Source organism: Protopterus annectens, chromosome 2.part1 (assembly GCF_019279795.1).
Source record: "Protopterus annectens isolate FY-2018-M chromosome 2.part1, PAN1.0, whole genome shotgun sequence".
NCBI lineage: Eukaryota > Metazoa > Chordata > Ceratodontiformes > Protopteridae > Protopterus > Protopterus annectens.
Window position 1 is genome coordinate 1,379,319,018 of NC_056729.1, and position 25,291 is coordinate 1,379,344,308.

Here is a 25,291-nt window from a genome sequence, read left to right on the forward strand (position 1 = left end):
CACCCTCCTATAGCAATTTACTGAAAAGATTAATTGGACGTATTATCACTTCTCTCATACGTTCTGCAGTATTAGTAGGAGGGCTATCATCTGTCCACTTTAATTGTCTTCCTTTCCCTTATGATGTTCTTCCAAGATCATTTCTTCTGAGACAAGGTTCAGATTAACCTCATTTTCCTTATTTTATCTACTAAATGGATATAAGTCTTCCTTCTCCTTCCTTGTAAATCTGTAAATATTGAGGAGATATATTCATTTAATAGTCTTCTTTTCAGCATTGTTTTTGACCATTCCACACCTATTTTAACATTTGATTATTTTCTCATTTTGCCTTTCATTGCCATCTTATGTATATCAAGACCTTTGGACTTAAAAAGTATAGAAAACTTTCAAGCATTAAAAAAAATTAAGCAGCCCTTGCAAGATGTATCTAAGTTCAACTGCTTTCGTAACACTGGCTATTTCTGCAGCTTATAATAGCAGGTAGGCAAATATGTTATAATGTAATAATGTTTACTCTTGTACATAATACAAATATGTTTGCTATCCAGTCTTGCCTGTTGTAACTACATGTTAAATATTATTATTCTATAATATTTTACTGTAGGTTTATTCATCTGCACTGATATACTGTGAGTAATAATTTTAAAGTAAGTTTATTCTTTTCTGTAATCTTGTACCCGGGTCATGGCTGAAATGGGTCAATGGCCCAGCCCACCTACCCAGAAACTAAACTGGAAAATAAAAATTAACATTAAGTGCTTTGAGTTTCCATCTAAAATTCACATTAAATAATATACCAAAGACACAGTACCACCAAGTTAGGAGAATATGTACTACACTCAATGGTTATAAAAGTGAAGTGGCTGGTCTTAACAGATTTATAGAAAGAGGATATAAAGTTGAAATACTGCATAAGACCAAACAGGATGCAGAGAATTTATCTAGAAATCAGTTACTACAATATAAAAGTAAATCAAGACCAACACCTACCCAAAGAAACGTTAGGCTTCTTAGCACCTATAATAGTATTTTTTTTAATCAGGAAGGTTATTCAGAAGCATTGGTAGATACTTAAATGATGATTATTATTATTTTTTTTTTGGTAGAAATTTTCTTGATCAATATTTTGTTTTTTGTTGCTTTTTAGTTTCTTTAGGGGAAAGACCACAGAATAGAATCAGAATTGATGTAAAAATATGATAATTTTTGAGGAAATGGCAGGAGGGACAAACATTGAGACTGTTATGCATATGGCATATGTCCTCATTACTCCAAGGTCTGTAAGATGAAATATTTTACCTTGGTGAACTTCAGAGGACTTATGCAATCAGACTTGTAGTGTCTTGTGACATTAATTGGATAATATATATGGTGGTATACTCCTTGAAGGGTCTTTTTATGGGCCAAATGTCAAGGGCTTTCAAACAAAGAATTTCATTACACATTAGTAATGTTACTTGGAACAGGGAAAAAAGTAACATAGTCAGATATCGGACAAAACGCCCCAATGTAATACTCACCAGTATTGCTACTGATAAATTACAAAACAGCCATTGATATATTACATAACAAAACAAGCTATAAATCAGATTGGCACAGGATACTTGATAAAAAAAAAAGTTTTTGAATAATAACACTTGGACTCATGTATCCTCCAGGAAAATCACTATACATAAGCGATATACTTTATATACATATAACTTCAAGCTATGTTCTTACTCTAACTTTATCTACAGACTTAAATCTCCTAAGGCCTAACTCAGCAATGATCATTTGTTTTTATAGCTTCCTTTTTCCTTCTACTATTTACTTCAGTTTCTACGTTATCTTGTCTTTGTCTGGCTTCACCCCCTTTTATTTCCACTCCCAAAAATTTTATATTGTATATTTACCGACAAACTTTGTAACTTTGAACACTAAATACAGAAAATTAAATTGTTAAGACTTTCATAGTGTTCTGTGTTATCTGTTTTGGAAATACCTGTTTTCTAATTTTGTTAAAACTGTGGAGCTTTTCTCCTTTAGACTCAGCTGAAAAGGGGCAATTTTCTGTCCAGTCTGACTATCCCAGTAAACAAATGGAATAAATAAACAAGAAAACAAACAAATAAATGTGCCTAAATTGTTATTCATTGGCTACAAGATGATACTATTTGATACATATGGGGTTTTTTTTGTTTTTTTTATCTATTGACATTTGATGACTGGGAAATTCCAACTGGGTAGAAGCCCATTTTCAGCGGAGCCCTGGGGAGAAAAGCTCCAAATTATTACAAAACTTTTTTAAGAACAATAATTTTACAGTCTTCAAAATAAAAAACATCTGCAGTTTAAATAATTATAACAAATTAGACATAAAAAAATTGATTAAGAATCGATACAAGGAATATGACAATCATATAGTATTTAGAGAAATTTTAGACAGTTTGTAAAGAAATTAAAGGTGAGTTAGTCTAATATGAATAGGAATTGCAGTATGAAGTGAGGGAAAAACAGGCTTATGGTATATTTAGAGAGAAAGTCTGGAAAGAGAATTAGATAGCAGTAAGGAAGTTAGTGAAAAAGAGAGAGTAAGGAGGTATATGGAATGAAAAGGTATGTGTTCCCATTTAGGGATATAGTTTATCCTCATTTTGAGCAAGCACAGAGCCAGATTTTAGCTAGGAAGTATAAACTTGATAGATACAGGTAAGAGTTCCAAAACTTTTACAAGTACAGACTATGCCAAGCAGATTTGTCAGGTTTGTAGACAGACAGGAGTTTTTGGTCACAGGATCACAATGACATACTGGGAACATAGTTGTGTAGAATATTTTTTAATGCTGGATGGGCAGATGGATGCTGGATAATTTTTTAGGTTGAGGGAAGCTATGTATATGTTAGTTGATGTGGCAGTTCTAACCAGTTGAGGCTTTTCAGTGCTACCTAGTGGTGGGTTTTGAAAGGGGTATCTACTGCAAATTTAGCAACTTTGTTATAGCATTGTTCAAGTTTTAATTTGAAGGTTTGCAAGGATGGCCACACCATATAGAAGAGCGGGGAGGAGATAAGTAGTGGCAAGTGTAGTTTTAGTTGCATCAGTGAGAAAGTTTTTGGTTCTGTTTTTGATGAGTTTTTCTTATGCAGTTGTGTATATGCAGGTCAAATGTAAGATTATCATCCACTATCACCTCTAATAGTTTGCTATGAGAAGTGACTTCAATGGTTGTATTATCAAGAGAGAGGACTTTAAATTTTGTTTTACTGTTAATTCTTAAATATATTTTTTTTCTGATTAGGAAAAGCAGGTTTCAAGGTTCTTTTGCACTAGTATACTAAATACATTTATTAATGTTTGGCTAAGGTATGTTTATGTCAATGAGAATTTGTTGATAAGTACATATTTACAGTCGAGTCACCTAACCAGATATTGCTTCCAGATTGCCCGCTTACCTGGTAAACAAATAGAATCATTATTAATATTATAATTATTATTATTATTATTATTATTACACCAAAGGTACTATATGATTGTATCATAGTCCGTGCAGATGTAAAAGATGTGAGATGTACCTCCCTGGGACATTAAAACGCTCTTGAACAATATCTCTCAGGTTGGTATAGAGCCTAGCACTGAGCAGCATATCACATTTACCAAACTGGATGCCACACTATGAACAAGAGATGATTGATTTTAACAATTAGCTGAGTTTCTGGTGTCATTAAGGGGATCCACTATTTGTCAGCATGAGAGAACATGGTTAACAGACCACGTTGCTTTGCCAGGTTTGGTCTGCGCCTGTCCCCTCAAGGTTTTAAAGACTGACTAAAACTTTATCCACCCTCAAAGAGCCTGTTTTAAGCAATGTCAAATTAACAAACCTAGTGACATAGCAAAATCACATCAACTGAACTTTCAAGGTGTTATTGCTCAATGTCAGTAGCCTAAACAAAAAAATACACTCCCTCCAAACCCTCCTCACACTCAAGAATATAGACAGCTGTGCAAGTTACTGAGACATTGTTTAAAGCCACAGAGAGCACCCTGGCAGTGCAGGATTTCACTGCCTTCCACACTTTTAGACCATTAGCTACACAGACTGGAGTTAAAGGTGGGGGGTGTCTCTGTATACATCAATAATGAATTTATCTCTAGGTTGATACCTGTACGATGTCGCACTGAAGTTTCTCTATGTGTAGATCACGATAGATAACATACGATACCATACCCTAGCTAGCTGTAGGTCACCCTCCATGTCCCAAGAAGTTCAAAGCATAATTAGACCTACTGGAGAAACTTAATATCCAAATGAACACCCCACTCATTCATAGGGGCCTTTAATTACCCCACTATAGACTGTTAATCATACACAGCCCCAAATCTGCAGGCACAGAGATTCCTGGACTTAATAAATGCAAACACATTAGACTAGTTAGTGCATATACCCACAACAGGCTCCACCATACTGGACCTCATACTCATAAATATGGGAGAACACTGCATCTCCTCCCATGTGAGCTCCACCCTGGTAAAGTCTGACTATAAAGCTCTCCCCTCTGAAATCAAAATCAACTTGGTAAACTCAGTAAACTCAGTAACAGTTAGTAACAATTCAAAGGCAAACTATCACTTATTAAGCAATAGTTTGTCAAAATTCAGTGTCCCTCTAAACCCTGAGAACACAGCTGCCTATGAAAAATTATCCACATAAACCCTGTACAACCATGTCAATGGCTGCATAGAGGCTGCTGTACTTAACAGAATTAACCTGAAAACTACCTCCAAAAACAAGCCGGCTGTTATATCCTTGGCAGGATATAACCAATATAGCTACTGCAGCAATGATCAACATGACAAACATAAATCACGAATTACTATAACCAAATCATCTAATACTGCGGGTGACTCTCTACAATCAAATATTGTAGCTAAACTATGGAACCACATGCATTCAGAATGCAAATTAATTTAAAACACAACTAAAACTTCATCTGTCAAATCAATAGATCTACTCCTATACATCTCTGGGAGAAATGCCACTATTATCTTCAGCTTGAAGTATTATAAATCCATTTTGCTATATTCACAATACTATATGCCACAACCAGTCTTACAGGTTCATAGGTAAGTACTAGGCTAGCTGTCCTTGCAGGCGTTTTAAGCCTAGGGAATTTTACTTCAAAGGTGAGAATCAAACCCTGTCTCTTGTGTCTGTGAGGTAAACAGCAATACATAAATTGTTCTACTGGCATCTCCCAGCTATATACACTATTTTGTGACACTGCTCACTCCCTCCTCTGTACTTCTAATATAAACTTTATAATACGCATACGTATATATATATATATATAGAGAGAGGGAGAAATGTTGCTGAATCTGCATTACCTCTCAACTTCAGTATTAATATTTTCTGCCCTATTTACTTCAATCACTTCCATTTCTTTGAATTTCTAAGCACTCATTACATGATGTGTTATCTATTTGAAAAACCCACTAATACACCTCTTCAAACATTCAAAGTTCAACATCTACTAATGCATAAATATCTTTTATAGTGCAGTAGTTGACTCTGCTTTGATATGCATGTCATCTAACTAACAATAGTGTGTGTAATAGCTAATGTATATTGTTGAATGTCTGTTCATGAGTATTAGTGAATGTCTGTTCAAAATGTTTGTATTATGCTGAAGCTTTTCTCCCTGGGTCTCCCCTGAAAAGGGATTTTTGACTAAACACAGTCAGACAAAAACAGGGGAAAAAAGTATTTATTCTTCTCTCTTACTTATTATCTATACTTTATAAGCCTTGAATTCATCTCTTGCTTTCTTAAAGTTCCTCTTTAATTGTACAATAGATGGTCACTCATTCACATTATTGCTACTACATATAAGTACTCATTTATTCTCTCTCTCTCTCTCTCTCTCTCTCAATGTTACTGAGATGGACATCTGAAATATCAGGTTTTGTAGGAGCAAGTTAAGAGACAATATCCATCATTTGGACAGCACTGTAGAGGATGACATAGCTGAGAACGAATGAGCAACAAAAGGAGACATTCAAAACGGCTTTCTTTGTCAGTTGTATGATTTTTGACAGAAAGCCATTGCATCAGATTAACTACATGAAGCTGATTGAAAGAGTTAAGTATAATGATTGCAAGCATTTTGTAACTGATTTTGATGAGGAGCACAGTGCAGAACAAATGAACTGTGGTCATGATGATGCCAATCTGACAGAATATTCTATCATTTTCTTGGATGTATTAGCTGTTGTCTGATAGCCTAACACAGGGTTCTGTGTTGCTATTTCTAGGGCAAAGTTGAAGCAGAGCTGCATCTCCTCACAGCAGAAGAGGCAGAAAAGAGCCCCGCCGGTCTGGCACGCAATGAACCAGACCCATTGGAGAAGCCAAAGTAAGTACTACACACACATATACACACACACACACAAATACATGCACATGCACAGACACACACACACACACACACACACACACACACACACACACACACACACATACACAAACTCGTGATTATGTGCACTCGCATGCACTGTGAGCATAGACAAGCACGCACACACAAATATGTACACAAGCATGTACTGCATACACACCCTCACACACACAAATCTGTCATTATGGTTGTGATGTTTGCTTCAGAGACACAAGGTGCAGTGTTTTATTCTAACACTTAAGGGAGATTGGCTGGGCTTAGAATGACCCACAAGGGCTGATAGCCCAATACCTACCTGCACACACACCTCATCATTACCTGATCTGATTAATAATAACTTATTTTTTAACAGTGCTTTTAAAAGAAGAAGAAACATCTGTCATTGTTTAAATTTGAAATAAAAATAACCATCTGTGCTGTCGTGCAATATTTGTTAAGCTATACATTCTATTTGAGACGGGCTGGGAATGTTATTTTACCTCTGAAGATCTGCAGTGAGACCAGTGTATTACATCACTATGCAAACATACATGTTTGAGAAATAGGCCTAATAGTTCCCAGCAACTGAATCAAAAGTATTAAGAATATTCTGTATATGCTGCTAGTGCACATTGATTTAGATTGAGGTAACAGCAGACACGCCTAATTTCTTTAGTTTAGTCATATACTAGATTTTTAATGGCAACCAAATGAGATCTAATGTCCTCAATGCAAGTTAAAAACCTAAATAGTGATAGTACTTCAGGCAAATTACACTTCACCATCAGTGGGCTTTTAATCGCTTACCAAGAAAAAAGAAATCTCAAATCCTGTTGTTAAAATGCATTATTTCACACAGAGGGCACCACACACTTTATGTAGGAAAATGTGCTCTGCTTAAGTCACTCACATCTACTGATTGTGGGGTGACATGCCTCTTGCCGCCTACATAAAAAATTATATTAAAAAGTATAAGCCAAACAAATGTAAATATACTATGGAAAGTAAATGCCATTAAAAAAGTGCAGTCAGTAGTGTTTCCAGCAAAACATTTTCCTTACAACGATAGCAGAAAATGCATTCATAGTCTAAAAACTACATTATACTATAATGTAAACATACAGAGTAATATTTTTTTCTAAATTTTCACAAACTTTTTTTCATATCTTGCAAAGTTGTGGTACTTTTATTCTGCCATACATGAACTTCCAAAGAGCATAAGAAATTCCTTTCTGAGTGCTTGTTTACTGAGATATCTATAGACATATAAAATGTATTCCTGTTTACATAATTATTATTAATAAAACAAAACATTTTTCAGGCTGTACAACTTACAGTGCAACTATCAATGACAGTTGTCTTCAGCATCTGAAGTTTCACATGATGTCATGTAACAGTTTGTGAGTCACTTCATTTTATAAATATTAATGAACATAGTGCATATTTTCATAATTACTGGTAAGCATCTTGATGTTTCTCCAGATAGAGCATTATCCATGGACAGTGACAATGCAGTCTTCAGTCTCACAACATAAGATTTCACAATATACACATTAATAGAATGTGTCTCACTCATTTATGAAAAAATCACTCCCTCACTTAAGAAAATATGAATGCCAATCTGAAAATATGAATAATAATTGACAAACAGAGGCTAATAGCTTCCCTGCAGTGAATCCTAGATTAACAGTAGTCATTTTGTTCCTTATTCCTTGCAGTTTCACATAATGCCTGCTATTATAATTGGTACCCCACTCAATGAGGAATGATAGCACCCCAAAAATCTCTTGATACCATAAGGGGCTAAAGTGTTAGAATGAAAGTATAAAAATGTACTCTAGGTGTGAACAAGTTAAGGAGAATTTTTAAAAATACAAAATTAGTTGCAAGCTGAAATTTGATGTGTAGTCTTACTACAGATATAATGCCAAAACAATGGCTGTAAAACAAATGAGAGAATCACAGCTGTGCTATATCAGTAATTTATTTTATTTTATGCATGTTTATTTAATATAACTATACAAAGATGTACCATGCTGATGGCGGTTTCCAGATGAATCAAGGAAATGGGGAACATGAATACATGAAAATGACATCTATCAGGTTATACAGTATACACAGTGTCAGTGGCACAACAGGTAGCACACTTCCTTTGGTGCATAAGGTTGTGGGTTCTATTCCCATAACAGGTAGATGGATTGCTAATACTGCAGTGCAGCATATGGGTTGCTGCATTACCGAGTGTGCTGACCTTCATGTAAGCCATTAAATACCTAGGTCCTGTCTGCCTGAGTTGGTGGTAGCTCATGTGGATGTAAAAGATTCCATGGTACCTATCAAAAAGGTAGTAGAAGTTCCTCAATGCCCTGGACAAATTTCACCAAGTAGTATAAATACCACCTCATGTCTCCCCTGAAAAGACAATAGTAGCCTAGTGGGATTAACACAGTCAACAAAGCATAAATAAATATACAAAATATATGTCAACATTAATTTGTAGAAGGAGCGAAGAAGATTGCAACAATGCATAAACCACAACAAAGCCAGTCATTCATTATGTAACAGTAAAGGTGTGAAAAAATTGTAAACATGAAACAGAATTATAAATATTTAAAATGCTTTGAAAGCAGAAATAGAAGAATATAGCAGAGTAAAAGATAGAAATGACAGCTGTAATAGGAAAGTACTGGCAAAGCATGGAGAAAAGAACTATATTTACTTATTAAGTGAAACCCTATTAGGCACAAATGCCATTTTTCAGGCCTGAGCTGGCAATACTAGTCTGTTAAAATAACTGGTTTAGACTCACACAGTGTGCAAGCCAGATGAGGGACTCAATCTATAAACTACAAGACGAACCTTGTTGAGAGCTCAGAGCATTAACCTTTTGGTGTTATACTATTATTCTAGACATCTGGCAGCACCAAGGATCAAATGGTGGAAACTGAAAAAGGGTGATTGTGAGGTGGAGATCAGAGAAGAGTTAAGACAGGCACTGGATGGCAGTGAAGAGTTAGCGAACAGCTGGGTAACTACAACAGAGCTAGTAAGGGAGACTGCTAGAAAGGTGCTTGGTGTGACATCTGGACAGAGGAAGGAGGACAAGGAGACCTGGTGGTGGAATGAGGAAGTACAGGAGAGTATACAGAGAAAGAGGTTGGTGAGGAAGAAGTGGGATTGTCAGAGAGATGAAGAAAGTAGACAGGAGTATAAGGAGATGAGATGCATGGCAAAGATAGAGGTGGCACAAGGCTAAGGATAAGGCGTATGGAAAGTTGTATGAAAGGATGGATACTAAGGAGGGAGAAAAGGACCTCTACTGATTGGCTAAACAGAGGGACTGAGCTAGGAAAGTTGTGCAGCAGGGAAGGGTGATAAAGGATAATGAGGGAAACGTACTCACAAGCAAGGAGAGTGTGTTGAACAGATGGAAAGAGTACTTTGAGGGCTTGATGAATGAAGAGAATGAGAGAGAGAGAAGGTTGGATGATGTGGAGATAGTGAATCAGGAAGTGCAACGGATTAGTCAATCTGTTTCTTTGAGCTCAGCACTTGTTCAGAACTCGCTGAAACCACTAAATAAGCTACAAATTACTACAGCACTCAACTTTCCTCACTTGTCTAGAGGAAAATAGTTTTTAGTACTTAATAAATAAGCACCTATCCAGGCATGTCTAAGGGTCAGCTCCCGGTGTTTTCTCCTGTCTACCTGATGAATCTGGGCATCTTGGGGCAATGCAGCAATTGCCTCATGTACACAGACAACTCTCTCTTCCTACCGCCAACACTACAACCTGTGAGAGATGCACTTTTATAGCCAAACTGGAAGCAAAGCTCTCTTCACCCAAGACTGGACTAGACAGTCAAGAGGAGAAGGTAAACACTTGCACCACACCACATTCATCACATAGTCCCTCAAAACCTACACCACCAAAACAGACACATAGAAATGCAAAATACACACCTACATTCACAGAGGCTCTCAATAAAAATCTGCTCAAGCAACAGAGACCTCCAAAGCAGAAATGCAAGCAACCTCCACCCCCCCCCAACACAACCCAAATGACACATAGCCCAAAAACTCAGTGTGCCACTCAACCACAGCCCATAAGGCATAACAATGTACCCAACACTCTAGTCATAGATGACTCTATAGTCAGGCACACTGATGTTCCACTCACCAGGTTAAACAAGGAGAAAGTTACTGTCAGCTGCTTGTCGGTTGCCAGGATCCGCCACATAATGCATGCACTCAGGTCACTCCACAACAAGTACAAATATGACTCTGTCATTGTCCATGTTGGTGTGAATGACCTGAGATGTACCTCCCTGGACTACATGAAAAGAGACATGGTGGAGCTCTCTGATCTTGTAGCCCAGGCAGGTATGACCATATCCCTGAGTAGCATCCTGCCATCACCCAGAATTATACCACAGTACAAGGACAAAATGATTGACTTCAACAATTGGCTAAGCTTCTGGTGTCGTTCTAAGGGGATCCAGTATCTGTCTGCCTGGGATGACATGATTGACAGACCACGATGCTTTGCCAGAGATGGCCTGCACCTGTCACCCTTGGGATTCCGTATAGTGGCTAAGGCTCCTGCCACCCCTATAGTGCCTTTTTTAGCCAAGGTTCAAATGACAAATTCACCACCGTAACAGGTACAAGCAAGCAAAATCTGAGGTAATGCTACTCAATGCTAAAAGTCTAAACCTCAAAATGCATTCACTTGAGGCATTCCTTAAAGTGGAGAACATCAACATCTGTGCAGTGACAGAGACCTGGTTCAAGGCTCCAGAGACCACCCCTGCATTACCAGGCTATAATTCATGCCACACCTTTTGGCCACCTAACCTGGACCGAAACACTAAAGGCGGAGGTGTGTCCATATTCATTAAGGATATCCACACCTCCAGGCTAGTTGCTCAGCATAATGCATCCAAGATTGTCCAAGTGCAACTAACTCTGGGCAAGACAGCAATCCAAACTGTAACTTGCTACAGATCCCCCACCATGCCCCAGGATTCCCACTCCTCATTTCTTGATACACTGGAAAATATTAGGGTACAACCCAACACCCTAATAATGGGTGATTTCAATTACCCCACCATTAACTGGGAAAACTACTCATGTACCAACTCTTTTGCTCAACGTTTTCTGGAATTCATAAATTCCAATGCCTTGGATCAACTTATCCACACCTCCCACCAGGGGCAGCAATATCCTAGACCTGCTCATTACCAACATGTGCAACCGGTGTTCCACACCAGAGGTCAATTCCTCGTTGGTCAGATCCAACCACAAGCTAATCACTCTAGACATCCACATACCACCCCCACCCCCCATTAGGAAACCACCGTAAAAAAATTCTCTAAAGCCAACTTCACACTTCTTAAGACAGAAGTGGCAAACTTCATGACACCCATGCAGACAGACAACAGAGGTACGACGGCTAAATCCTACACAAATGCACTTTATAAACACTTACACAAGTGTGTGGATCATGCTATCCCTAACAGAACCAAGATGCTATCCACCAAAAAAAAAGAGATCCAATCTGGTGGTCCCTTGCCATAAACAAACTCTACAACAGAAGAAAGAAACTGTTGCAAAAAAAGAGTAAAATCCCATGACTGGAGGAACTCCCTGGTCAGCCTCAGTAAAAAACTGAGATCCCTCATAAAATCCTCCAAAGCTACTTACGAAAACAAAATCGCCACTGATTCTAAAGACAACCACAAAGCATTCTATAGCGATGTCAAGGATCTCAATGGCAACACTCAGATCTGCTCTGAGTTACAGCACAATGGCACTAAATATACAGAACCAATGGCACTAAATGTACAGAACCAACTGATATTGCCAATATCCCTGCAGATAGGTTCAGTGCTAACTTTACCCCCCCTCTCACCCCATAAAGGGCCCATCTCTATACCGGAAGAATGCAAAGTTCCTGTAATCATGGCTGCACAGGTAAAAACCACACTCTACAAAGCAAAGAAAACAGCATCCATGGGACCTGACAACATCCCAGGCTGCGTTCTACATGAACTACAGAATGAACTGGCACCCCATCTAAGCACCATGTTCAATCATAGCCTCACCTCAGGCTTTGTGCCCACTGAATGGTGCACAGCGACAGTTATCCCACTCCACAAAGGGGGAGCCACCACGAACCCCGGGAACTAACGCCCCATTAGCCTAACGAACCTGGTCTGCAAGGCCATGGAATGTATCATCATGGAACTTATAAACAAAGACATTGGTAATCTCCAAACTATAAAAAAGGGGGCAGTGTGTATGGTTTTGTATCTGATGAAGTTCTGTTTGTATTGAGTGTGAATAAAGGAAACGAAAGCGCTTATAACCTTACCCAGCCTGGTGTCTGGTTCTTTTCAAGAAGAAGGTATCCTGTCACATTTTTGTTGGATTATTAGCTTTTATGTGTCTTACTATTGTAATCTACAAACTCTGGACCCCACCCAGTTTGGATTTGTGAAAGGCAGATCATGTCTCCTAAACCAGATAGACTTCTTTGAAGCAGTCACCAAAGCCATAGACAAGGTTAAGGTGGTTCACACAGCCTATCTAGATCTTGCCAAGGCTTTTGACACCATCCCCCACTCTGGAATTATAGATAAACTCACTAAACTAGGTATACATCCCTATGTTACAAGATGGGTTGCCAAATGGCTCACTGACAGAACCTACACTGTGAAAGTAGCAGACTCCAAATCCGACTTCAGACCAGCGACAAGTGGAGTACCACAGGGTTCAGTCCTGGGTCCTCTCCTGTTTGGTATATAATTTTCTGAAGTATAGGCTAACACATAAGGTCCTTGGCTAATGAAGTTCACAGATGACTGCAAACTAGGAGCCATAATAGAAACTCCTAACGATGTGGACATCCTACAAAAGGGCCTCACTGAGACAGATGCCTGGTGTCAAAGCCATGGCCTCAAGCTCAATGCCAAAAAGTGCATTGTTGTCCCCTTTGAAAAACTCTATACCCATGAGCTACCACATAGGTGGTAGTATACTTAACACCGAAAGTGTGACAAGAGACCTGAGATACAGGTGGACAGTAGTCTCTCCTTTGATAATCACATCACCACAGTAGTCAGGAAATCATTCTATGTGGCACATCTCATCACAAAAGGTTTCTCATCCAGAAAAAAAGAGGTCATTGTTCCCCTCTACTCATCACTCATTAGACCCATTATAGAGTACAACGTCCCTTTTGGTATGTACCTCACAAGACATCTACAACAACTGGAAAGTCCGCAGAAATACCTCACAAAGAGGATTACCAGCCTCAAACAGATGCCCTACGCAAACCGTCTCAAAAAACTCCAGCTTTACTCCATCGCATATCGATCTCTGCCTAACATACAAAGCTATGTCAAACCCGGAACTGTTGGACATGCTCCACTTAAAGAAATCCCAGTCCCTCCGAGCTACACGCTCAAGTAACCTAAACCTTGTCACCACAACAAACAGAACATGCTGGAGGGATAGATTCCTATCCCAGAGACGTCCCATACTCTGGAACAAACTACCTAGCTATATCAAACAAAGCTCCTCATTAGCACTCTTCAAGAAAAATCTTGATGATTGGATGGGAAATAGGAAATTCACCCCGCGGATCACATCTGTGGCTTTGCTCAACAGGGACACAGGAAAATAATTTTCTTGAGTGGCAAAAGCCAGGCTACCTTTTTGGCTAGGCTTGTGTAGACCCTAGGGCCAATAGCCTAGTACCTATCTATGAACCAATTAGCAAAGAGAAAGTAAGGATAGCTATGAAGAGGATGAAGAATGGAAAGGCTGTTGGTCTAGATGACATACCTGTGGAAGCTTGGAGGTGTTTAGGAGAAATGCCAGTGGAATTTTTAACCAGATTGTTTAATGAAATCTTGGAAAGTGAGAGGATGCCTGAGGAGTGGAGAAAAAGTGTTTTGGTACCAATTTTTAAGAATAAGGGTGATGTGCAGAGCTGTAGTAACTACAGGGGGATAAAACTGATCAGTCACAGCATGAAATTATGGGAACAAGCAATAGAAGCAAGGTTAAGAAGGGAGGTGATGATTAGTGATCAGCACTATGGTTTACTGCCAGGAAAGAGCACTACAAATGTAATGTTTTCTCTGAGAGTGCTGATGGAGTAGTACAGAGAAGGTCAGAAGGAGTTGCATTGTGTGTTTGTGGACTTGGAGAAAGCATATGACAGGGTGCCTAGAGAGGAGTTGTGGTATTGTATGAGGAAGTCAGGAGTGGCAGAGAAGTATGTAAGAGTGGTACAGGATATGTACAAGGGTAGAGTGACAGTGGTGAGATCTGCAGTGGGAGTGACAGATGCGTTTAAGGTGGAGGTGGGATTACATCAAGGATCAGATCTGAGGCCTTTCTTATTTTCAGTGGTGATGGACAGGTTGACAGACGAGATCAGACAGGAGTTCCCGTGGACCATGATGTTTGCAGATGACATTGTGATATATCGTGAGAGTAGGGAACAGGTTGAGGAGACCCTGGAAAGGTGGAGATATGCTCTAGAGAGGAGAGGAATGAAGGTCAGCAGTACTAAGACAGAATATGTGTGTGTGAATGAGAGGGAGGATAGAGGAATTGTGAGGATGCAGGGAGTAGAGTTGGCAAAGGTGGATGAGTTTAAATACTTGGGATCAACAGTTGAGAGTAATGGTGAGTGTGGAAGAGAGGTGAAGAAGAGAGCACAGGCAGGGTGGAGTGGGTGGAGAAGAGTGTCAGGAGTGATTTGTGACAGACTAGTACCAGTAAGAGTGAAAGGGAAGGTCTACAAGAGGGTAATGAGACCAGCTATGTTATATGGGTTGGAGACAGAGGCATTGACAAAAAGGGAGGAGTCAGAGCTGGATGTGGCAGAGTTAAAGATGTTAAGATTTGCACTGGGTTGGACTAGGGTAGACAGGATTAGTAATAAGTATATTAGAGGGTCAGCCCAGGTTGGACGGTTTGGAGAAAGCCAGAGAGACGTGATTGCATTGGTTTGGACATGTGCTGAGGAAGGATGCTGGTTATATTGGGAAAAGGATGCTAAGGATGAAGCTACCAGGTAAGAGGAAAAGAGGAAGGCCTAAGATAAGGTTTATGGATGTAGTGAGAGAGGACATGCAGGTGGTTGGTGTGACAGAGCAAGATGCAGAGGACAGGAAGAAATGGAAACAAATGATCCGCTGTGGTGACCTCTAATGGGAACAGCTGAAAGAAAAAGAAGACTATTGTTCTAGACTCTACTCACCATGCATATCAAAATAAACTCCAAGTTAATAAAATCTAGAATGAAAGCTGTGTGGGAAGAGAGATGAAAAGAAAGCATTGAGTGACTTGAAAGGCTTAGGTTCAGATCAGTGAATGCTTTCATTGTTATATTATGAAAAGTTGGTTTTGGCATTTGAGTATGGAAAGTTCTAATTTCTATATTCTTTAATGGCATGAAATTGATTTTTATTTTCAAATTCTAATATTTCTTTACTTGTCTCATTCTCCCCTGAAAATCCCTACCTGGCATCATTGTGAAAATCATCAACAAGGCAAAAGCAGGCTCCTTAGCTCACAACTGGTCAGCCAGTACTACTGTAACAGCCTGTCACCTGTTCTACTGACTGGCATAACTCTTGCATAGCCACTCCTGCCCCCATTACTTGCCTTAGAATCCCTGTAATCCTGTTTTAAAAGTTGACAGTGACTCCATAGCTAACAGTCTACCGATCCCACTGTAGCCTTCTGTCAGCTGCTTTCCCATTTAACTATTCTCCTTCCCTGCTAGCAACCTGTCAACTAAGTACCTCCTTTAAGAGCTCTAGCTTTCTATTCCCCTGGCCAGCATGCCTCTAATTGCCCAGTTGGTCCTTCCTTCTTTAGCTTATGACAACCCTTTATTGCCATTAACTAGGGACTGACCGACAGCTTGAATCATTTCCCATCAGTCCACTCAATACTTCTTTAGTCAAATTTACAAGGATTTGCTGATGATTTGTTATGAAATGCCTGTTGTTGGCTGATTGGTTATGGATATATATCTACCATATAATTTCAGATTTTATGATGTCAGTTTTACTGGAGAACATTTGTACATTCCTGCATGTTGATCTCATTTAGGTCTGATTAAGTCTGCTTTAATAGATAGTAGTGTTTACCTACAATTTTATAGACAAAAGCAATTGTTTCACTCTGACACTGTACTGTTCCTCCTGTCTGTTCATTTAGTTGATTTTTTCTAGTCTTGAGTGTGGGAGCTCTGCAGTATTTGTTGTTGTTGTTATTTTGTTTTTTGCTTAATGCCCATGCTTTATTTCTATGTGAATACATCATAGCTTTCATATGGTATGTCCACTTATTTCTCTTGTCTTTCACATACCTCCTTCATACCCTTTCTGTATTATCTGCTTCAGAGTAAGGAATTTGCAATATGGTAATAGAAAGACATGCTTCTCACTTAAATGCAGTCCTTACTAATGCATACCACCTACTGTTTCTTATGTTCTTAATATGGTTTTGTAACAGTAATGTAAGAGTACCATACCCCTACCAATTCCATCCACGCCATACCAATTTGTCAGGGGTGAGAGGTTGGCATAATGGTTAAGGTATTTGCCTTATAAACCAAAGGTGCAGGGTTTGATTCTCACACGGGGTAATTGGCTAGGCTTAGAAATGGCCCACAAAGGCAGTTAGCCTAGTACTAATCTATGAATCTATAAAATGGTGCACATGCTAGGGGCATTGCACAGATGTAAATGGTTTTGTAGGCATATAATTAAAATATGTAGGCCAGACAGAGTTGACAGAACACTCTATTTTTGGATGAGCATCACTCAGAAGCTCATCCATTTGCAAACCACCTTAAAACCAATTACCCAAAAGGTCTTGTTGCAGTTTTGGACACCAGTTTGGATTCCCATAGAGGTCAAATGAATCACTAAAAGGCCACCAAATATTTTCTTTTCCTGTATACTTCATAAATATTTACTTCCTGGATTTCTCTTACTGAGTCATTCCTAACCAGCACCAATCTTATTCTCATGCCCTGGACCTGTCATGGACCAGAAATAGACTCACAAAGCCATTGTGACACTTTAATTCATCAGCTACAAATGGGTACTTGGCCATTGGATGCCATCTTAGGAAAGTCACAGTTTAAGGATGTCATAACACCTTCTATGTTATTTATTTACTTTGAAATATTGCTGGTGCCAGATCTTTTGGGGAAAGTAATTCATTGGCAGCAGGGCACACAGGACCAATATTTTATTACATAAGAGTAGTTACGTATACTAAGACAATAAGCTACTCTTTTCCTTAAGTGAATTAATTTTCTTAAGGAATTCCTGTAAAACACCTATTTGCAGTCTAACAATACTCAAAACTACATAAAAGGAAGGAGGCTTACGTATAATGGATAACTATCTTTGCATGCTTGTTTGAGGTGGGGGGTTGGCATAATGGTTAAGGTGTTTACTTTACAAACACAAGCTCCAGGGTTTGATTGTCACATGGAGTAACTGGCTAGGCTTAAAAATGGTCCACAAAGCAGTTACCCTAGTACTAATTTATGAACCTATGTTTGTTTGTTTATGTATTACTATTCATTAACCTGATAATCTGACTGAGCATAAACTATTCCCAGCAGAGGCCTTAAGAGAAAAGCTCCAATGTCAAGTTTGCATATATGGTTACATATATGTTTGTCACTCAGTGCACAGCACAATATTCATTCAATGGACTTTGTACATAACAGTATGAGTTAATAATCATTCAAAGAATGTGATACATGTATGCAGTAAATATACTAAAATATGATGATACCATGTAAAGATTATGATAACCCAAGAACCACTAAGCATTATTTGCAAATATTAGCAACAAATTTGCATTTGATATGTACCACACAACTGTACATATTTAGAATAATAAAAGCTGCCACACAGTAGTATGTGTATGTACAATGTTTACAGTATAATACGATGGAGATGGGTGTAAGAAGATGGAGAGAGGAAAGGAAGAATAAAATGACTGTAAAATATTCTTAGCATAAGAAATAGCGAAGCATAACATGGGCAGCATGTTCTAAATAGAGGGTATTTGGGGGCTGGGTAGGGATGGAGAAGGTAAAGTACTTAAGAAAAGAAGACAATGGGATTGAAAACTCAGCAGAGTAACTCACAAACAGCAACAGATATGGTGTAAGAGTTTAATGTTGGAAGTGGGAGTACTAGGCAGTCGTAGTGCCCTTGCATAAAGGTGGTCCCTCTACTGAACCTGGGAATTATTGGCCTATTAGTCTCACTAGTACAACTTGCAAGGCTATTGAATGCATTATAGCTGAACTAATAAACAATGAGCTAGGTGACCTCATATCCTTGGATAAACATTGATTCAGCTTTGGAAAGGTCAGACCACAGCTGCTCAATCTGGTTGAGTTCTTTTAAAGGGCTACTGATGACACAGATAAGGGGAACACAGTCCACACTGTTTAACTGGACCTTGTTAAAGCTTTTAACACTTTCTCAAAGTGGTGTGACAGATACCTAACTCATAATGTCACCTGTTTCTAGAAAAGGTTGCCCTACCTATAAGAGTGTTTCAGCAGTAACTTTTAAAACCAGTCTGGATGTCTGGATGAGTGATCTCAAATTTTCACCAGGAATATGTGAAGAAAGTCTACTTAATGGGGTCTGTGTTAGTCTTCCACCAGTACTGGGAGATAGCATTGGGTAATGTGGCTGTGCTTATTGATGGTCTCCTGTGGCCATACGCTTACTAACAACCTATGAACCTTTGACCCATAATAAGTGTCTATGCATATATGGAAAAAGAAAAAGAGGATTTGTTAGAAATAGAAGTTATGTTCTTACCATAACGTTCCATGTTAGTTGTCTTCTTCTCGCCTTCTTCTTGCTGGATGGGTTCAGAGCCGACCTCGGCTCCGACTCGGCCACTCTAAAAGCTCGAGAGTTGGTTCCACCGGCTCGAGGCTCCCCTTATATCCCACAATGCTAGGCGAGAGTTACCTCAGATCTCGTTTGTAAGCTAACCCCAGCTTATAATAGTTACAGAATAACTAAACAGAGTCCACCTCTAACAACAGGGAGAAAGAAGGGTGACCTACATCCTGATTCAGGAGATATGCAAGCAGCATATGTCTAAGAAAGAGGTGGTAGAAAGAGAGGTCACAATCACAACTCCTCTAGGTCTGTCCAGGCCAGGGGGAAGGAGGGTGGGACGCAAGAAGAAGGCGAGAAGAAGACAACTAACATGGAACGTTATGGTAAGAACATAACTTCTATATGTTAAGTTGTCTATCTCGCCTTCATTCTTGCTGGATGGGACCGCGTCCCTAGCACCTTGTCCCGGGTGGCCTAACGGAACAGACTCCTGAGAACAGTGGAACCAAAGTTAGCTCTATGCTTAGAAGCTAAATCCAACTTATAATGAGAAATGAAAGTGTGAGGAGTAGCCCAAGTAGCCGCTGCACAAATGGTGTCAATAGGCAGTCTGTCCTGGAAGGCTAAGGAAGTAGCCAAAGCTCTTGTAGAATGGGCCTTAGGTTTATTAGGCAGCTTTTGGTGTCTAATCTCATAAACAAGGGTAATCAGAGATGTAAGCCATCTAGATAATGATACCTTTGAAACTGAAAGTCCCTTTCTGCCTTCTGCATAGGAGACAAACAGTTGGTCAGATTTTCTGAATTGTTTTGTTCTATCCAAATAGTACCTCAACTGATGATGAACATCTAGCCAGTGTAATTTTTGTTCAGACCTATTGGAATATTCTGGAAAAAAGACAGGGAGGTCAATGCTCTGATTTAGATTTGACGTCGAGACTACCTTAGGTAAAAAGGACGGGTTGGTTCGTAAGGATACCCTGTCCTTATGGAACAATAGATAAGGAGGTCGACAGCTGAGTGCATGAAGTCCTGAGACTCTTCTAGCTGAAGTAATAGCTACCAGAAAGAGAGTCTTCCATGATAGCAATTTTAAAGAACAGGATGCTGCAGGTTCGAAAGGGGTAGAATCAAAGAAGTAAGAACTAAATTTAGGTCCCAAGGAGAAGGAGGATTTCTTATAGGAGGTCTGAGAAGAAAAACTCCTTTCAAAAAGGCTTTGCAAAGCTTGTGGGACATTAAGGCAGACTCAGAAATACCCACATGAAAGTTAGAGATAGCTGCTAATTGAACTTTAAGAGTAGAAGGGGATGAACCTGCATGGAAGAGTTCAGCTAGAAAATCAAGGACTATTTGGATGGAAGCAGTGAAAGGATCTATGTCCCTTCCTTGAGCCCAAAATGTGAAACGCTTCCACTTACTCAAGTAAATCTTCCTAGTGGAAGATTTATGGGAAGCTATCAAAATATCTCGAACAGAGTGAGATAATTGAGGAAGCCTGGCTAAGGTTGGAACTGGAGGAACCAAGCAGTGAGGTTCAAAGAGGGGAGGGAGCGATGTAACTGACCCGATTGATGGATCAAAAGGTCTGGAACTAGGTCCAGATGCCAAGGTCGCTCCAGTAGAAATTGATGTAGAAAGGGGAACCACACCTGTCGAGGCCAGTAAGGAGCAATGAGGATCAACGAGGCCTTCTGAGCGATAGCTTTCTGTATCACTTGAGAGATTAGTGGGAAGGGAGGAAATGCATACAGAAGTCCCCAGGGCCAAACTTGGACTAGAGCGTCTCTGCTGGGTTGGCCTGGTAAAGGGAATAGGGTGAAATAATGTCTGCACTTGCTGTTTTGGGGAGTAGCAAAAAGATCGCAGCAAGGCTGACCCCACTTGAGAAAAATCTCTCTCACAACAGAGTCTTTCAGAGACCACTCGTGAGGCATGAGGATAGCTCTGCTCAATTTGTCCGCTATTTGATTGGACTTCCCGGGGATGTGCGTTGCTATCAGAAAACGCTGAGAAGAAATCGCCCATTGCCACAATCTGAGTGCTTCTCGACACAGGGGGTAGGACCTGGTTCCGCCTTGTTTGTTGATGTACCACACTACAGACATATTGTCTGTCTGGATTGCAATCGTTCCCAAGGGGAGAGAGTCTTGAAGGGCTTGCAACGCTAAAAGCACTGCTCTCATCTCCAGAACATTTATGTGCAAGTGGCATTCATCTGGTTGCCATGTGCCCTGGACCGTCCTGCCCTGATAATGCCCCCCCCACCCGATCAGGGAGGCGTCCGTTGTCAGAGTAGCAACCAGAGGGGGAGGAACAAAGGGTCTTCCCAACCAGAGCTGAGGGGAAGACATCCACCACATGAGATGATTTCTGCACGCCTGCGTGATCATAATGGTGTGGGACATTGGAAGTTGCTGGTATGACCATTGTGTAAAGAGCATCCATTGAAGGATTCGCATGTGGAATCTGGCTAATGGAAGCAGAGGTATGGCAGCCGCCATAATTCCCAACACTTTCAGAACTAACCTGGCTTTGATTCTGTTGTTGTTGAAAAGGAGTGAGACCAGTCTGTGTATGTCTGTTATTCTCTGATCTGTTAGCCTCGCAGACATGTCTACTGTGTCTAGATTTGCACCTATGTAGGTAATAGTACGACAAGGCGACAAAACAGACTTTTCACAATTTATTGAAATGCCTAACTTTTGACAAATGCGAAAAGTGTAATCCCTGGCCATCAGAAGGAGATGCTTGGTGGGAGCTGTGAGGAGCCAGTCGTCCAAATATGGAAACACCTGGAATCCTTGTCGTCTCAGGTGAGAAGCTACCACTGCCATGCATTTGGTAAACACCGGGGCAGTGGTGAGACCAAAGGGCAGGGCCCTGAATTGAAAATGACTGGTTCCCAGCCTGAAGCGGAGGAATCTTCTGGAGCGTCTGTTCATTTTTATGTGATAGTACGCATCCTGAAGGTCTATAGAGCACATCCAGTTTCCTTTTCCCAATAGGGGAAGGATGGACTGCAGCGTGACCATCCGAAATCTTGTTTTCTTGACTGATCTGTTCAAGATACTGAGATCCAAAATTGGTCTCCAGTCCCCTGTTTTCTTTGGAACTAAAAAGAACCTTGAGTAGATTCCGGATCCTTGCTGGTCTGCTGGAACTGGCTGAATTGCTCTTTTGCAAGCAGTTTTGAAATTTCCAAAACCGCTAGATCGCTTTGCCCGGGTGGAACATCTGGAAGGGATTTTTTTGATTGTTTCGGAATGCGAAGAAAGGGGATAGAATAGCCTTCGGAAATGACGGACTGTACCCATTTGTCTTGAGTCAGGGATAGCCAGGCTTTTGGGTACAGTGACAACCTTCCCCCGACTGCCTCCGAAGGTGGGCAGCGGGCAACACCTCAGGGATGCTGAAAGGGCTTATCAGAGAAGGCTTCTCGATTGCCCTGGTTCTGCGGAGCCCCTGCCTCGAGGCGGCGTCTACCATTGTTATTCCGCCTCTGCCTCTGGCAGGGTAACGACTTTGTGCGTCAGGCGAAGTCCCTTGATTTTGTTTACGGAACCACATTTTCCCACTTTTCTGGCCTTTGGGGTAAGGCCTAGAAGGAGTAGAAAAATGGACTCCGACGGCAGAAAGAGTCTTGCCATCAGTCTCGCACCTAGTCAAGGTTTCTTTCACTTCCCGACCAAAGAGATGATCCATCAAACGGGAGTTAGTGAAAGACGTCTTGAAGGGGTCCGCAAAATTGCATAGCCGCATCCAGGCATGCCTACGTAAGGCCACACCTGTCCCTGCGGACCTACTCGCTCCATCAGCCGCATAAGAAAGGAGGCGCATGGAGGAGTTGGCTATGGAGTTAAGGGTAGCCAGCTGAGTGTTCATTTTATCTTGAAACCCCGCAGCTGTGGGATCCTTCAACATGTCACTCGCTTTAATCAAGTCCCTTTGAAGACGAGTGAAATGGCACAGGTAGTTCAGCTTAACGCATAGTAAATGTCGCTGACGAAAACATCCGCTTCCGTACCTGTCCATGGACCTAGATTCCTTGTTAGGTGGATGGACAGGTACTGAAGGATCAGCTAGTTCCTTCTTAGTGGCAGCAGCTACCACCATAGCATCCACAGAAACTCCTTTTGTCAAGAACTGCTTGTCTGCTGGTGCCGTTATGAATTTGGAGGGTCTCCTGGGAGTGGGGTCCACTGAATCAGGAGCCGTCCATGCCTTTTTAGCAACCACCTGCATTAGGGGTCAAAGGGGACACGAGGAGGTGGAAGGGCGAGAGCCAAACGCCTCAAGATATACAGATTCATCCTCCGAAGGGTTAAGGGCTGGCCAATTTCCCTCTGCTTCAGGATCTCTAGAATGTCTGCAAAGAGACATCTTCAGAAGGGGAACGGGGGGAACCCTCGGAATCATCTAAATCTGTATCAGATGTGATTGACTCAGGTGAGTCAATGTGTTTCCTCTTACACTTCCTCTTCCGAGGGGCTCTTCTGCCAAGTCAGGAGAGGCCTCGGAAGAGGATGAGATCCCACAGGGGTTCCTGAGGAGCTGGCTCTCTGCGGTCCGGGATGAGGGAGTGAGTCGACTTGACCTGAGGCACCGTAGAGGGAGGGGCGGACGGCGCCGACTGTGGGGTAGAGCCAGGCTCTAACACACTCCGCATGACCTCGAAAGCACCCCTGTCAGGCAAAGCCAGAGGTCCCCGCTCCGAGAAGCTGAGAACCCCCCTCGGCACCGAAAGTGATGGCTCCGAGGCCGATGTCGGAGCCGAACTCACCAGCGCCGAAGCTCCGAGAGGAAGAGCGGGGTTGGACAAGGGTCCGATGCCACTCACCCCCTCGGAGCCGACAAGGGAAGTCCGGTGCCGAGATTCTTCCAAGGAAGAAATCGGAGCCGACGACGGAGCCGAAGACAATTGTATCGGCTCCGACGCTATCACAGTCTCGGTTCCGACACGACCCGGCTCCGAGCTCAAGAGAGTCGAAGGAGGAATATATTGATGGACAGGGGCAGGCATCGACTGATGAGTCGGGCTCTGAAGCATCTGGGCCAGTGCCTCGGACTTAAGAAGTCGACTCACTACCCTCTGAAGGTCATGATCCGACAGCCTCGATGACCTAGAGGAGTGAGATCTTTGGCTCCGTTCAGACAGCAGGGGAGATCCTGGAGCCGAATGAACGGAGCCAAGGGATGGTGACCTGGACCTCTTCTAGTTGTCGGCTCCGAAGGTCTGGTCGGAGCCGACACGGAATTTAATACCTCGGCTCCAGCCGAGGGAACCACAGAAACTGTGGACTGAGACTCATCGGCTCCAGTCGGAGCCGATGTAGGCAGAGGTTTAGAAGCCTTAGGTCTCGGCTCAGTTGTCGGAGCCGAAGACCTAGATGCCTTGGAGGGCTTCCCTGAAGACACAGTAAGGGAATCCTCTGGCTTGAGTAAGCCTCTTAAAATTAACTTATTTTTTCTTTCCTGCAGGACCCTGGGGCTGAAGCCATGGCAAACAGCACAGGAGTCCTGCAGGTGCAAACGTCCCAGACAGTAGACACAAGAAGTGTGAGCGTCTGTCAGAGACATTTTCTGACAGCACGCATCACACTTCTTGAATCCGGAGACCTTTGCTTCTTTAGATATCTCAAAGGTGTAATCACACACACAGTCACAAACACACTGATTACACCCTGTCTAGTTTAACTTAAAATAAAACAACTAGCTAGGTTTTAAATTAAGAAAAAATAACACACACACACTCCACTAGGGAAAGAAAAAGGCCTGTAGGCCCAGGGAAGAACTTAAAGTTCTTGTGGGGAAAAAACAGGAATTTTTAAGAAAGGGGATAAGAATTCCTCTAAACTAAGGGAAATAAGTATAAATATTAAAATTAAAGGGGTTTTAATATACTAACTTTACAAGAAAGTCACTTACCAAGAATCGGTAGAAAAACCAAC

The 25,291-nt window shown here is 41.1% G+C and overlaps 1 protein-coding gene across 13 annotated transcripts in view; it reads left to right on the plus strand.

Annotated features, from left to right (window-relative positions):
- The window catches only part of OTOF (otoferlin), a 2,911,272-nt gene that overhangs the window by 2,814,654 nt on the left and 71,327 nt on the right, over nt 1-25,291 (plus strand). For all 13 annotated transcript variants that reach the window (XM_044062838.1, XM_044062837.1, XM_044062844.1 and 10 more), the window contains one exon: nt 6,296-6,396. In XM_044062838.1, the coding sequence (XP_043918773.1) occupies nt 6,296-6,396 (101 nt within the window). The remainder of the gene's footprint in view (nt 1-6,295; nt 6,397-25,291) is intronic.